The 16,100-nt window shown below is 41.3% G+C and overlaps 1 protein-coding gene across 1 annotated transcript; it reads left to right on the top strand.

Annotated features, from left to right (window-relative positions):
• The first annotated feature begins 966 nt into the window (after nucleotides 1–966).
• Nucleotides 967–16,045, top strand: LOC146382365 (immunoglobulin superfamily member 22-like). Its single transcript, XM_084936740.1, is given in 34 exon segments — nucleotides 967–1,060; nucleotides 1,425–1,559; nucleotides 2,217–2,353; nucleotides 5,336–5,435; nucleotides 5,545–5,581; nucleotides 5,854–5,939; nucleotides 5,942–6,027; nucleotides 6,264–6,413; nucleotides 6,501–6,585; nucleotides 8,140–8,209; nucleotides 9,124–9,398; nucleotides 10,184–10,308; nucleotides 10,421–10,562; nucleotides 10,733–10,755; nucleotides 10,758–10,822; nucleotides 10,824–10,957; nucleotides 11,028–11,108; nucleotides 11,193–11,492; nucleotides 11,668–11,802; nucleotides 11,805–11,831; nucleotides 12,027–12,071; nucleotides 12,074–12,148; nucleotides 12,540–12,641; nucleotides 12,644–12,799; nucleotides 12,802–12,871; nucleotides 12,966–13,076; nucleotides 13,078–13,136; nucleotides 13,317–13,382; nucleotides 13,385–13,426; nucleotides 13,429–13,491; nucleotides 13,494–13,538; nucleotides 13,614–13,762; nucleotides 13,900–14,080; nucleotides 14,500–16,045. Coding segments are annotated over 34 exon segments (3,522 nt in total). The 3' UTR covers nucleotides 14,571–16,045.
• Nucleotides 16,046–16,100: the final 55 nt, after the last annotated feature.

Below are 16,100 nucleotides of genomic sequence, written 5' to 3'. Positions count from 1 at the left end.
TTCTTTGGCTTTTAAAGTCAAATTTACATGCAAAACCCAGGGTGAGGAAAAAAGGTTGGATTTGTACACTAGCTCACATGTAAACATGCTCACGTGTAGTGAAATGCATGTTCGGTTCTTTTCTTTTGTTAAAAAAATCCTATCTAGTAGGTAACAGTATACGGAGCTTGACATTTGCTCATACTTTCACGGAGGTTTTATATGTCCAGTATTGTTCCTTCAGCTTCTCATAGTGTGTATTTATTATGTCCACACAAAGAAGTAGATACACAGCTACACATGTGAAAAGAAATGAGGGCTGGGCATGAGGGAGAAATCCAAATTCAGAGTAAGAAAGAAGGAGCACAGTTCATCAGTGATACAAACACAATGCTTTATCTCACACAGCAGGTGTGTGGATTACCTTTTTAATTGGATCTTGGTGTGAGACTGGAAAAGGCAAAGGCCTATTGTAGTCGCTGCTGAAAGGGGGATGACAAAGCAAGAAAAGGACAGGGAATGAGCAGAGGAAGGGAGGTGAGTTACAATCTTGCATGCTTTTGGGAACACACACCCAATCACCACAGGAAGAGTGTGTTAAATGCAACCGGCACACTTTTATATAGACCTAAACACATTCAGGTATATAAGCATGAGCACAGGGCTAGCGATTCTTCCGCTTGTCCTATTAAGTCACAATATAGGATATTAGCTGTATCACTGTATCAGTTGGCAAGGATGTGCCTTTGTCCCCTCTTATCCACTAGAGTTAAATGATGTTGCACCTAACCCCACAGAAGTGGGAGCCCAATATCGTAATTACCATCTGCCATTTGCAAAACTATACTTTCACATCTCTATTGGTGTCTACTTAAAGCCAGGTGCAGTTCACCTCACCTTTACATCACCATCATCATAGTATCAGAGCTCCTCCAGACCTCTGGGGTCAAAGCAGAGCACACAGAACAGCACATGTGAGAGAGGCAGATGACCTCTTCCTGCAGCTCGTCCACCTTCACCTCCTCCATGAGCTCCACCAAGTATCCTAAGGTGGCTCAGGGCTTGGCAAGGAGCGCAGAGGGTAGGGATCTTGCATGCAAGGAGATCCTCCTTCATTCTGGCATTCTTAGCGCTAAATCTTTGGTATTATGAGACAGGCAAGGAAGGACTATCTAAAAGAGCTGTCTTTGCTATAAGCAAAAGCAGCATAATTAACTAACATCAATGATTAGCTTCAACAACCATGTCAAATCCCCTAATGTAGAGAGCAAAAATCAAGTTTATTACCTACTGCAGACTTCTCAGCACTGAGATGGAGTCAGGCCTCAGTTCTTTTTTCTCTTCTCCTTTCTAAAAAAAGGAAAAAGAAACAATTGTGCACTTAGGTTGCTTGTTTGTACAATATTCTGATAGTCTTACTGTGGATGTACTTGACTCACCTTTAGAGCACTCTGGGGTTCAATGTAAGACCTCCGCTGTGGTGGAGTCCTTCAACCAGGTACAAAAATCCCCCCAAATCCCAGAGGGAGAGTCTGTCCCAGATTTTGAAGTGAAGCTACACCCCATCACTGCCCAAGAGGGTGAGGTGAACCATTCTTTTCATTCCACAGCAGCTTGAAATTTTTACAAAATGCCCTTTGCATCTTGCAGAATCTCTCCTCACATTATATTGCAAACAAGTGCCCTTGAGACTATAAGAAAAGCGTGCACCAGCCAAATTTAGACACTTACCCATGATTTGCCTGGAAACACTGGATGACACAAACAAAACTCTACTGGGAAACAAAAGTTTCATGTGATGTGAAAACTTTAGGTAAACATTTTTTCTTACTGAGCGAAGGTACTGTGGGCTGCATCTGATAAAAGTCCTAACAAAGACCTCACCGAGGACAGAAATACTCTGATAAAGACTTTATGGTTCTCATCACCTCTATTGAAGAAAGCATTTGCTGCTTATGCTGAATACTAGTGCCTTTTTAGCATAAAATCTACGTGTTTTAATCTGATTCACTCTACCTCTACCTGTAAATTATAGATTAAGAGACCTGCAGAAGCTCGCCCATCACAATATGCAGAATACTGCAGAGTAGCCAGGCTATTATCATTCATGGAATGACCCTACAGCTACTTGTCTCAAAAGGAAAGCAGAAAATGATGATCCTAAATCATTTAATGTTATGGCAACTGTTATAGCAAAATATAAATCTTAACCTGATCTGTCTTTTTGTCATTCATAGGTGACAATGCTGCATTCAAGGCAAATGTGACTGGGAATCCACAGCCCAGTGTGAGCTGGGAGCGAGCTAGTGGGTTCCCACTGTCTGTGGCAACAAAATCTTCCCATGACAACATCGACAAACAGCATATACTGAAGGTTTGACACTGTAAAACTACATGACTTATCCTTGGCCTAATTGAAATTTGATCTACAAAATATTTGTTAGACCTGCCATGATGTATGAAAAAAAGGACCGGAGGCAGATCTGGAGGTCGCAGAGGTAAAGATGTTAAGATTTTCATTAAGAGTGACTAGGATGGACAAGATTAGAAATGAATACATCAGAGGTTCAGCTCAGGCTGAATGGTTTGGAGACAAAGTTAGAGAAGTGTGTCTGAGATGGTTTGGACATGAGCAGAGGAGGGATTGTGATATATTTGACCAGGATGTTACCAGGCAGGAGGAAAAGAGGAAGATCACAGAGAAGATTCGTGGATGTAGTGAAGAGGGACATGCAGACTGTTGGTGTGACAGAGAAGAATGCCCTAGAGATAGGGTAAAATGGAGGCAGATGATGGGCTGTGACAACTCCTAAAGTGAGCAGCTGAAAGTAGAAGAAGAAGAAGATTAAATTTCCCCCTTTTTATGTGATATTTTAAAGCATTAAGGGATTTTGTTCACTGTCATTGTGTTGCTGCTGACTAATGTTAAGCTTGTGTTATATCTGATGAGCATCCCTGTTTAATTTTAGTCATCTAACACTATACATGTAAGTAGTATTTACTGTAGCTTTGCATGTACTTGTGTACTCTGTTTTCTCAAGTTTTTCACTGAATGTTACTCTATTGACAAATAAATCATGCCATTAATTTTTTTTAAGTTAAGACTGTAATTTCAGCATCATTATCTGGAAGTGTGAATTCAGGGTTTAGGGTATCTAGTAAAAATGTGTTGCTTTAAAAGGTGAAATACTCTTTCTGGGCGTGGTATCTCTGTACAGCCCATCATTAAGCTGAACAGCTCCGCCGTTTTGGTGCTGTCAAGTGAGATGACACACCATGCATCATGAGGAAAAGTAGATAGGACGGGTAAAAAAACTCTCACTGAACCTTTTATCTATAACCACTCCACAGTGGATTTAGTGCTTTCTCTGTACCAGCCGGGGAGCTTAACTGAAGCTTAAATAGCTATTATAAAGCAATTAACTTGTGGGTGCTGACATATGCATCTCCCCTTGCCATCTGTTTCTCTGGTAAGGGATGACTGTTAAGTTCCAATACTGTGTGTTGAGGAGTTATTCCTAGCATGCCACTGCCTTCTACTGCTTAAAATGAGTACTGCAGTGGGATAAAATGGTTTATTTGAAGAGTTTCAGTCAGGTTTCAGAGCTCATCACAGCACAGAAACAGCTTTAGTGAAGGTTACAAATGATCTTCTTATGGCCTCTGACAGTGGACTCATCTCTGTGCTTGTCCTGCTAGACCTCAGTGCAGCGTTTGATACTGTCGACCATAATATCCTATTAGAGCGATTAGAACATGCTGTAGGTATTACAGGTACTGCACTGCAGTGGTTTGTATCATATCTATCTAATAGACTCCAATTTGTGCATGTAAATGGAGAGTCCTCTTCACCCACTGAGGTTAATTATGGAGTTCCACAGGGTTCAGTGCTAGGACCAATTCTGTTTACATTATACATGCTTCCCTTAGGCAGCATCATTAGAAGACATAGCATACATTTTCACTGCTATGCAGATGACACCCAGCTCTGTCTGTCCATGAAGCCAGATAACACACACCAATTAGTTAAACTGCAGGAATGTCTTAAAGACATAAAGACCTGGATGGCCACTAACTTTCTGCTTCTTAATTCAGATAAAACTGAGGTTATTGTACTCGGCCCTGAAAATCTTAGAAATATGGTATCTAACCAGATTCATACTCTGGATGGCATTACCTTGGCCTCCAGTAACGCTGTGAGGAACCTTGGAGTCATTTTTGACCAGGACATGTCCTTCAACGCACATATTAAACAAATATGTAAGACTGCTTTCTTCCATTTGCGCAACATCTCTAAAATTAGAAATATCCTGTCTCAGAGTGACGCTGAAAAACTAGTTCATGCATTTATTACTTCCAGGCTGGACGACTGTAATTCATTATTATCAGGATGTCCAAAAAACTCACTGAAAAGCCTTCAGCTAATCCAAAATGCTGCAGCAAGAGTACTGACAGGGACTAGAAGGAGAGAGCATATTTCTCCTGTTTTGGCTTCCCTTCATTGGCTTCCTGTTAAATCCAGAATTGAATTCAAAATCCTGCTCCTCACATACGAGGTCTTAAATAATCAGGCCCCATCTTATCTTAATGACCTTGTAGTACCATATCACCCTATTAGAGCACTTCACTCTCGCTCTGCAGGCCTACTTGTTGTTCCTAGAGTATTTAAAAGTAGAATGGGAGGCAGAGCCTTCAGTTTTCAGGCCCCTCTTCTGTGGAACCAGCTTCCAGTTTGGATTCGGGAGACAGAAACTATCTCTACTTTTAAGATTAGGCTTAAAACTTTCCTTTTTGCTAAAGCATATAGTTAGGGCTGGACCAGATGACCCTGAATCCTCCCTTAGTTATGCTGCAATAGACGTAGGCTGCCGGGGGATTCCCATGATGCATTGAGTTTTTCCTTTCCAGTCACCTTTCTCACTCACTATGTATTAATAGACCTCTCTGCATTGAATCATATCTGTTATTAACCTCTGTCTCTCTTCCACAGCATGTCTTTTATCCTGTCTTCCTTCTCTCACCCCAACCGGTCGCAGCAGATGGCCGCCCCTCCCTGAGCCTGGTTCTGCCGGAGGTTTCTTCCTGTTAAAAGGGAGTTTTTCCTTCCCACTGTCGCCAAAGTGCTTGCTCATAGGGGGTCATATGATTGTTGGGTTTTTCTCTGTATCTATGAAGCGCCTTGAGGCGACTTTTGTTGTGATTTGGCGCTATATAAATAAAATTGAATTGAATTGAATTGAATAAAAATGACCTGAATGACAGTGTGACAGTTTGAAACGTCTCACTGTAACTAGACACGTTGCTTTTTCCTTCATTAGTCATTTACCTAATGTCTAATACCTTCTCTCCAAATTAGATCAAAAATCTGACCTTGGAGGATGCCGATGTCTACAAGTGCACTGCCTCCAACAAGCACAGAGATGCCGCCTTCTCCATATCACTCAGTGTTACAGAAAGTAAGCCAGCCATATCGTACAGCATGGGTTGTTTGGAAGCCATCAGCACAGTTTGCCTCCAGTTTTCTCCTAGTGCCACAGGTGAAAGTTGCTTTCTCTTTGTTTCCAGACCCACCAATGGACTTCAAAAAGATGCTGGAGAAGCAGCAGGAGCACATGCATGTTGTCTAATACTAGCTGTGACACTCCTAGAACCTGTCAAGTTGTGATGGAGCACTCTCTGATCAATTGCCAGATATATGTTTTTGCATGTATCCAGAAATACCCACAGGACAAGATCTAAAGAGTTGCTTGTGGGACTGAGGAAGATTCTTTTCAGCTACTATTGCACATATTCATATTCTATGTCATGCATGCAAACAAGCATAGTATATACCTGTATAACTGCTTCCTGTGTAAGATATTTCTTCTTTTGCAGAGGTATGGAGAAGAGAGGGGAGAAGAAGAAGCCACCTACAGAGGAGGAGATGTTAAAGATCCTGGCTGGAGCTGACAAGAAGGACTGGGGGGGATCTGTGCCAAGTATGGCTTCAGCAACATCAGAGGCATTCTCAAGAAGTTCAAGGAGATGAAGAAGAAAGTGGAGGTGGAGGTAGACCTGTGACGCGGAGAGCTTTCACACATGACACAGGATCAAATAAAGATGAACAGGTTTGGGATATGATATTTTTAAAAAACAGCTTAAAATAGAGCAAGGGAGAACTGAGAAAAGTTTACACAACTTGGCGACAAAGTTAAGTTAGAAAGCAAAAGTCAGCTGATGTGAAGATGGGAAATAATTCAAAATGTCATTATTTAAGTATTTCTACATTTGATATGTTTTACAAGATGGTGCGTGTCTTGAAGCCCCTGGAAGACATCACTGCCAAAGTTGACATCGTGTTCGACACTGTCTTGGAACTGAAGGATCCAAACATCAGGATCAGTAGTGGTGTAACAAGTGGTTTTTGGTAAAGCACATCAGTTTTCTGGTTCAGTGTCAAAGTCTGCTTATTTATGAATGTTACCATGACATAAACCACTTGTGATTTCTCCCCTCATCTCAGCGTTGTTCTTGCAATTCAGGGCGCAGAGCCGCAGTGGGTCCAGTACTCTCATGGGAAATATGAAGTGAAACTGATGGGAACTAAGCACATGCTGTGCATTTCTACAGGGAGTGCAGAATTATTAGGCAAGTTGTATTTTTGAGGAATAATTTTATTATTGAACAACAACCATGTTCTCAATGAACCCAAAAAACTCATTAATATCAAAGCTGAATGTTTTTGGAAGTAGTTTTTAGTTTGTTTTTAGTTTTAGCTATTTTAGGGGGATATCTGTGTGTGCAGGTGACTATTACTGTGCATAATTATTAGGCAACTTAACAAAAAACAAATATATACCCATTTCAATTATTTATTTTTACCAGTGAAACCAATATAACATCTCCACATTCACAAATATACATTTCTGACATTCAAAAACAAAACAAAAACAAATCAGCGACCAATATAGCCACCTTTCTTTGCAAGGACACTCAAAAGCCTGCCATCCATGGATGCTGTCAGTGTTTTGATCTGTTCACCATCAACATTGCGTGCAGCAGCAACCACAGCCTCCCAGACACTGTTCAGAGAGGTGTACTGTTTTCCCTCCTTGTAAATCTCACATTTGATGATGGACCACAGGTTCTCAATGGGGTCCAGATCAGGTGAACAAGGAGGCCATGTCATTAGTTGTTCTTCTTTTATACCCTTTCTTGCCAGCCACACTGTGGAGTACTTGGACGCGTGTGATGGAGCATTGTCCTGCATGAAAATCATGTTTTTCTTGAAGGATGCAGACTTCTTCCTGTACCACTGCTTGAAGAAGGTGTCTTCCAGAAACTGGCAGTAGGACTGGGAGTTGAGCTTGACTCCATCCTCAACCCGAAAAGGCCCCACAAGCTCATCTTTGATGATACCAGCCCAAACCAGTACTCCACCTCCACCTTGCTGGCGTCTGAGTCGGACTGGAGCTCTCTGCCCTTTACCAATCCAGCCACGGGCCCATCAAGACTCACTCTCATTTCATCAGTCCATAAAACCTTAGAAAAATCAGTCTTGAGATATTTCTTGGCCCAGTCTTGACGTTTCAGCTTCTGTGTCTTGTTCAGTGGTGGTCGTCTTTCAGCCTTTCTTACCTTGGCCATGTCTCTGAGTATTGCACACCTTGTGCTTTTGGGCACTCCAGTGATATTGCAGCTCTGAAATATGGCCAAACTGGTGGCAAGTGGCATCTTGGCAGCTGCACGCTTGACTTTTCTCAGTTCATGGGCAGTTATTTTGCGCCTTGGTTTTTCCACACGCTTCTTGCGACCCTGTTGACTATTTTGAATGAAACGCTTGATTGTTCGATGATCACGCTTCAGAAGCTTTGCAATTTTGAGACTGCTGCATCCCTCTGCACGATATCTCACTATTTTTGACTTTTCTGAGCCTGTCAAGTCCTTCTTTTGACCCATTTTGCCAAAGGAAAGGACGTTGCCTAATAATTATGCACACCTGATATAGGGTGTTGATGTCATTAGACCACACCCCTTCTCATTACAGAGATGCACATCACCTAATATGCTTAATTGGTAGTAGGCTTACGAGCCTATACAGCTTGGAGTAAGACAACATGCATGAAGAGGATGATGTGGACAAAATACTCATTTGCCTAATAATTCTGCACTCCCTGTATTGTGTGCACCTGAGTGACATGGGCACCTACACTCTGCAGGTTGGAGACAAGAGACTTTCGGCATGTGCAGAGTGGAACTCGGGACTCCTTCTCACTGCTCATAATACAGATTTCATTGTATTTACTGTCCCCATTTACATACTCCTTTTTACATGCTTTCTTTACATTTGTCATTACTTAACACCATGTCATATTTTATCCCCTCCATTCAGTGTCAGTATTTATTTGACCCAGAGATCAGACTTTCTCACTTAAGTTCATATTAATCAAAAACCCACATGTCAATATTTTTCCCACAAGTGTGTTTTGTTTTTGCAGGTAAAGGAAAAGGGGGGGGAAAGAGATGTTTTGTTTTTCCCAACAGAGCTGTCTTGTTGGAGCTAATATTTCTAGGGAAACAAACCTTCACAGTTGAGATATGAGCTGCCACTGCCTTGTTTTCCTCCCCTGAGATTAGAAGCTTCGCTCCTTCGTAGCTATGCAAAACAACATCATCTTCCCTGTTTTTCAAATGAAGATGTATGGGGAGTGCAATAAATCCTCCCTCCTAGTGCTCAGTTGAAAGTAATCCAACCAAATCCCTGCTCACAACAAGCTCATTTATTACAGCTCTGCCTAACAAGACATTTACTTGCCCAAGGTGCAAGTTGGGGCATGTAAATATCTTTACAAGGATACGTGGCTGTCCTCTGGGTTTGCACCAAGAGAAGCATAGCAATTGAAGTTGTGTTAATTATAGTTATTCATGAATATGAGTACACTCCATCTTTTTTTTTTTTTTTTCTGGGGCTGAATATAAAGAATAACCCTAATAAGTGCAAGAGCATTTAAATTCTGTTCATACTTTCACCTTGTAATCATCAGTGTCTGTGCTTCTACTTCTAAAATGACTAAAACTTTGTAAGTGTAGTATGCTAATAAAGTCCACATTAGCGCTAAAGTGCCTCTCTTATTTTCATTCTTCCTCTGTTTTAATTCTATATAGGCATTCCCATCAAGTTTACCAGAATGTCTGTGTGCATGAGAGAAGCACAGCCCGCCTGGAGTGTGAGATGAGCTCCAAGGACGTGCACATTCACTGGCTGAAGGATGGGTGTGATATCACAGCAAGCGGGCGCTACATCTTCATGCGTGAGGGGAAAAGGGCTGAGGTTATTATAGAAGAGTGTCAGCTGGCTGATGAGGGAGAGTACTCTGTTGTCTGCACTCAGGACAATGATACACGCGAATATGTCAAGTTTGCTAAAGTCACTGTGGCTGGTAAGAATTCTGCTCTGTAGAGAAAAAGAACCCTTAAATTTTCTTGGACTATAAGGTGAAAGTGCATGTGTTCCTCCACTGATCAAACAATGCAGTAAACTGCAGTTACAGCAACAGAGAAATAGAAAAATAGCACAGTGCTGTTCAGAACAAAACAGAGTGTCAGTGCCAAAAAAGATGCTTTGTGGAAACAAAACACAGGCCTATTATGTGTATTATTATAGTACTGCACAGCCACAGAGTAGTGGTGAGAGTAAGTGCTCCAACTGTTGAACTGTTAGCCACAGATTCCTATCAGGCAAGCACCCAGTGCTCTCCCTTGCAACACTGCAGTAGAAAGACTTGCGAGTATGGCGATCTATCTTCTTCACTCTTGTGTAACTTCCCATATTCTTTTGTCTCTCCCTTGTTGCACTCCCACACATCCTTCCTCCTCTTTCAGGCTGTTACCCCTGCAGAATTTTTATCTGAGCAGACTCCACCATGTTCACAAATTGCTTACTGCTCTCAAGTTCTGTAAATATGTTTTACAATAGTCATGCTCGTGACTTCCACCTTTCAGCTTCTGACAATAAGATGGATCATTTTGGTTGTAAAATACTACTAGCATATTTTAGAGAGTAAAACGGATGTTTCTTTTGCAGATTTCAGCTAACGTTTTTGAATCAGCCAAAGCCAAGGCAATGGAAAAAACTGTAAAAATCTAACAACACGGCATAACTGATTAATAATTAATTCTATGAATGTTAATTCTCTCTAAGTTCTTTTTCTCTGTGTGTTGCCAGAGTGTTTTGCCTCACTGTAGAGTGGTATGTCAGATGTTCAGTGTTCGACAGGTTCCCCTGCAGAGCCGAGTGTTGTTCTTGCTGATGAGAAGGTGGATGGAGTATGGCTGAAGGATGGGGTGGAGGTAAGAGATAACACAGAACTGGATAAAAGACTTGTTAGCTGTTAATCCTGAAATGTAAATTTGGCAATTTTTTTTGTCTTTTTCATCCATCCTTTTGTGTTAAATTCAACAGTTTTCGAAGCTGAATGGAGTTCAGGTGGTAAAACAGGGAGCTGTGCACAAACTAATTTTCTCTGGTGTGAATGAGTCCCATGAGAGCAAGTACACATTCAGAGCTAAAGGGGCTGAAAGTGAGGCTGTGCTCAGTATTGCAGGTTAGTACAGTGGTTCCCAAACTGTTTTGCTAGGTCCCCCTTTGTTTTACAAGAAAAATCTTTGCTACTCTTTTGGATACCAAAGCTTTTCTCAAAGCTTTGAAAAACCGTACTAAAAAATAAAGACTGCAGAGAATCAATCCCATTTATATATGATCTCATTTTCCTAGACCCTCCAGAAATTGATTTGTCTGACCACTGGACTTGTTGGGGCCTCAGCCTGTGACTGTAAAGGCAGGCCACACAGCCACCATTAGATCTCTTCAAAGGCAAACCAGATCTTAAGCTTACCTGGTATAAGGATGGTGTGAAGGTTATGGAGGATGAGAGGACCAAGGTGGAGCAGACAGATAATAGCACCTCATTGGTGCTTAGCAGGTGAATTAAAATAAAGGGTGTCATCCTGTATCATATGCAGATACAGTTGTTTTTTTATTCACTTTGGATGTTTACTTGATGCGTGAGAGAAGATTAGTGGCACATTTATGCGTTGTCTCAAGTGTGACTGTGGTGCTGCTGTTACTGACGTGCAACTCATTGTGATTGGTGGATGAAATCACACAATCATATTAATTTAAAGCACTTTTTGAAATGGAGGTTTGTATTTAACTAACACATCACTTTCTTCAGACTGCCCAAAGCCTCCTCAAGGGAAAGTTGAGTTCCTTGAGCCTTAAGAGAAGTGTATCAAGATGAAATGGAAGGCTCGGAGTGACGGGGGTAAGCAGGTCACCAGTTTTGTGATCGATTGCTGTATGGTAGGCAAGAGGTCCTGGAACAGGGTTGGAAAAGTGGATAGTAACATTAATGCCTTCACTGATGATAAAGTGGAGGAGGGCCATGCATACTAGCATTGCATCAGAGCCATCAATGAAGAGGGAATGAGTGACCCTCTGGAGACAGAGGAGGCCCGTGGTGGAGAGCCCATAGGTGAGCACTAATCATGATCAAAATCAGCCCAAATAGGTCCAACTAGAGGTGAAAGGTAAAGAGAAATGCTTTATGGTTTACAGTTCACTGCAGTTCCACTTCATTGCCATGCTAAAACTTTCATATCCTGGATTTGAGATGTCAATTGACACCTGTTTAAAATCCACTTATCCAGAGCCTCCAGGTACAGCATCGCAACCTCATGTGTCTAATTTAACTAAGAACACCATGACAGTGAGTTGGAGTCCTCCAGCCAGTGATGGAGGAGCTTCAGTTCACGGCTACATCTGTGAACTGAGGAGAAATAAAGGCTGCAAATCCATAAGGAGCTACTCACTGGTCAGGCTTGGAGCAGCGTGCCAAGCCAAGCTATCTCATGCGTCACTGCAAACTTTTTACTGAAATCAGTGGTACTGTTACAAGCCAAAGTGCCCATTTTAGCATTTTATCTAAAAACTCCTGACTCCTAACCTAGCTTCCTTACTGATGCTACATTCACATCTATCACATTCAAGCCTTTATTACTGTTTCTAGAAACCAACTTCATGGTGTATGGATTGGTGGAAGATATGGGGTATGAATGACTAGTGTAAACAGGGCTGTTGCAGGCACTCCCAGCAACGTTTCTAATCCCATCCCAAAAATCCAGCACGTACGTCTTCCCCTCACAGTGTGTTGTTTATTTTCTTTCCTGAATCAGCAGGATGGAGCCCATCGGTATGTAGGCTCCCATATTGAAGCTTTGAGTTTTGAATTTGTGTCTTAACCACTTTGGTAGTCATTTGCTTTATCACCTATTTTACTCTAAATGGATACCATGCTGTATTAAAAAAAACTTGAAATTAGCAACTTAGACCATCCAGTGATTTGGAAAATGTTTACTCAGATCAAAAATTAAGTGTAAAGTTTTGTCATTTCTAATGTATGGTTTTGCATTTTTTATGCCCCTGTTGGCCATTTAAAAAAACAGAGTAATTCACTTTATGTGGAGTTTATGTTCAGCTGTTGATTTATTCAACAGTATACAAATTTAATTTTCCCCTGAAGCAGCTCCCGGCCTAGTGAGGAACCTGAATGTATCTGATTCCACAAACTCCTCCATTTCTCTAAAGTGGACTCCTCCATGCCAAGGAGATGAGCCCATCAAGGAGATGCTAAGACGTGGAGGAAAGCCACTAAGATCCCCATCTCCTGTACTGCCTTCACAGTGGTGGGACTTCAGGAGCAGATGAGGTACCACTTCCGTGTCCGAGCTGTCAATGAAAAAGGGGTGGGGGAGCCCACTGAGCTAGCAAAAGGTGTATTGGCCATAATCGTGTGGTTTTCCAGGCTCGAAAGGCAATTTGCCTTGACTTCAGCTTCACTGTAAGACTTCATCAGTGAAATAAAGTGGCTAATATTTAACAGTTGTCTTTCTCTTCAGGAGGATGTAATAACTGTGCCTCGAAACACAAACCACAAACATCCAGTCAGACACATTTATATCCAAGATGGCATTCTCACCACAGGAAGACAGGTCATCACAAACACCAAGAATCACTCCCAGTCATTCATTTCTTCGACTCAGCAACTTGACTCTGGCATCTGTTCTCCTGAAGAATAACTATGGAGAGGCTCACTATGAAGTCCATGTCAAGGTTATAGGTAAGTGACGAATGCTTCATTATTTACTCCCCACTTTGTCCTTCTTTAATGATTGTATTCTGTAACAAGAAGTCACTTCAGATCCATTTTTGCTGTTTTTATAGCTTTATCAAACTTCCAGATCTGTCAAGAGAAATTTACAGTAATTTCTTCCTCTTGTTCTCCTGCTGCTGTACTCAGATGTTCCCCAACCGCCAAACAACCTCCAGTTGGTGGAGGAGATCCTGGACACAGTGGCTCTGCAATGGATCACACCCGTGACCTGGCTGATGAGGATCAGGCAACACATTATGTACAGCTTCCTGGTTTACTGTGAACGAGTGTGTTTTCATTAGCAAGTACACTGTTACTGGACTGCTCCCTTAGATTCAAAGCAACCTTTCATCATCGCCAAGGAGAAAGGTAAAAGTAGTGTATTTCTCAGTCTCAGTCACGCACTTTACTCAGATTTATTTATGTCTGCTGTGTGTTTCCAAGAGAACATCAACAGCCTTCAGGGGAAGGAATATGCATTACCTCAAAGTCATGTTAAACTTACTTTCCTGCTGCCGCTGAAGGACTAAGCCGTTCTCAGAGGACATGACTGCACCATGAGCTGTGCCTAACAGGGGCTGCCAACTCCACTGGTATGAAAGACATGGCTACTGATGTCAGCAACCATAATATATGTGAAGCAAAATTTAAAACATCTGTGCATACAATCTTTGTACACACAGATGTTCACTTCTGTTGCCCACAAGTAAAAAAAATCTCCCCTTTGTAGGCTTGCTGGTATCAAGGGGAATCCATGATCTCTGATTCCACTCACTTTTGGCACCGCACAGTTAATGGAGTGTGCACTCTAGTCATCCCCACCTGTGGCGCTCAAGACAATGTAGAATACACTCTGGTGCTGGAAAACCCTCTGGGGATGGTCAAGTGTACCTGTAACCTAGTAGTATATGGTAGGTTCTACAATGAGAGAGGGTGGAGAGTGAAATAATTAATAATTTATAATGATATTACCTTACTAAATATATATCAGTTTTCAGTTTTATTTGTCATATGCAAGTTAGCACAGGGTCAACATTGCAATGAAATGTGTTTGATGAGCAGCAGTCACTCAGCAGCATGGTACAGTAGGAGAAAATATAATATAATAAAATAAAATAATAAAAAAAATAGAAAAATAGTAAGGAGCAAAATATTAGAGAGACATGGTAAAAGAGAAAAGATGACTAAATATATATGTATCTATAAATATAAATATATGTACACTAGTGATTAAATAAGAAAATCTTGAAAAGAAATATGACGGGAGGGCAGATGGGATATTGCACAGGAATGAGCAGCAGAAAATATATCTATATGTTATGACTTTCAGATAAAGATGACAAGGGTCTGCTGGAGAGCTTCCTGACTAATCAGAAAAACAAAGAGATGCTTATTTTGTAAGGAGTCTTCTATAACTGTTAGGCATGCTGTAGTTACCCTTTTCTGTTTTCAGTTTTTTCAATTCTGGTAATACTTTTAACAAACACTAGAGGTCAGACTCTCACTCTTCCTTCAGGAGTGGCTAAATGTTTGGTATGTTTGGGGGTTGCTCCTCATTAGTCAGCTCATTCAGCCAGAGAGATTGTCTTTTATCTTTAGCTCACAAATGCTTTTCTGTCTTAAAAATAAGAAAGAAAGAAAAGAATAGAAAAAAATGGGGTTTTTTTCCTCCTTATAGGTGTCCAGTTCTTCCAGAATAGCTTGTTTCACGGGACTCTGCATCAGGCCACCTATTAAAAAAAACCTCCAGTTTGTTGCTTTAGTTTTTGTGTGACCTTAAGATTCAAACGAAACTAAGTTAACTCACGGTACACGTTGCACCACATCCACAACAGACAATAGTGTGAGAATAGTTTTCTGCCAATTAAGCAAAAGGCCACAATTTAAAGCTCACTTATCCCCATAGCTTACTTTGCGGATCTGTACCATGCAATTACAATGACCTGTGCTTGAAGGCAGGCTGGAGCCGTTGTCAGATATCTTTCTTTTCTTGCACACCCAGCATTGCTTGGCGTATTGGACTGTGCTTTAAAAAAAAAACAAAAATCAAAGTTGCCTCAAGATGCATTTCAAACAAAAACAAGAACTTGTTTACCTCAAAGTGCTACAGGGCCTCAGGTACAACTAAGTTTTTAGGACCATCTGCACGGATCCGTTTTCACTTCCTCGTTTTTGGTTGTCTTTTGTTTTGAGGTTTATTTGGGTTTTTTTGCTTAGTTTTTTGTGTCTTTTGGCCAGTGACACTAATCTGCAGCCAATTTGAGGTCAGGTGATCAACTTTGCATGCCAGCTGCTTGGCCACTGCTTGCATGCTAACTTACTGTATTGCCTTACAATGCAATGCCTGTATAAAGGGTGTGTATGAATCCAACAGTAATTATACAGATTCTACTTTCAACCATAACGTCCACTTAACCACAGTGTTATCCATTCCTTTTAAATCCAGTGCTTTAAAAAATACCAGATTACTTTTAATCTGCATATCCGACAGTCTCTTTAAAAGACATTGCCTCAGAGCGGACTGCTGCTGCTTGAGACTGAGTGTGGTCTGGTAAGGAGCTGCCAGCCTGACAGAGAGGGGTTACAACCCCTCTCTGTCCTTGCGTCACTATTGCTGGCGCCCACAACTCCATTTGTATAGACCCACCAGAGGACTGGCAGTCAGACTGCCAGGTTCAAATCAATTAAGCACCAAAAGGCACTAAACTGACGTCACAGGTACCTTCCGCTTCTCCCCTATTCAGCTAAGCCACAATAAAGTTGAAATACCGTGGAGTGAAACTTTGAATGGTTAGTCTCGGCATTTCAAAGAAACTAAAGGCTGCTGTGCTCAAACGGAACTTAATTCTTGTGCATTTCTAATGGATTTCTTTGATGTTTTATTGTATCACATTTTCATTAATGTGATTAAGTTTTTTAAAAAAAATAACT

Source organism: Perissodus microlepis, chromosome 7 (genome assembly GCF_051167445.1).
Source record: "Perissodus microlepis isolate ML-2025 ecotype Zambia chromosome 7, ASM5116744v1, whole genome shotgun sequence".
Taxonomy (NCBI): Eukaryota; Metazoa; Chordata; class Actinopteri; order Cichliformes; family Cichlidae; genus Perissodus; species Perissodus microlepis.
Note: the sequence above shows the minus strand (reverse complement) of the source record. Positions and strands in the feature narration are given on the sequence as shown.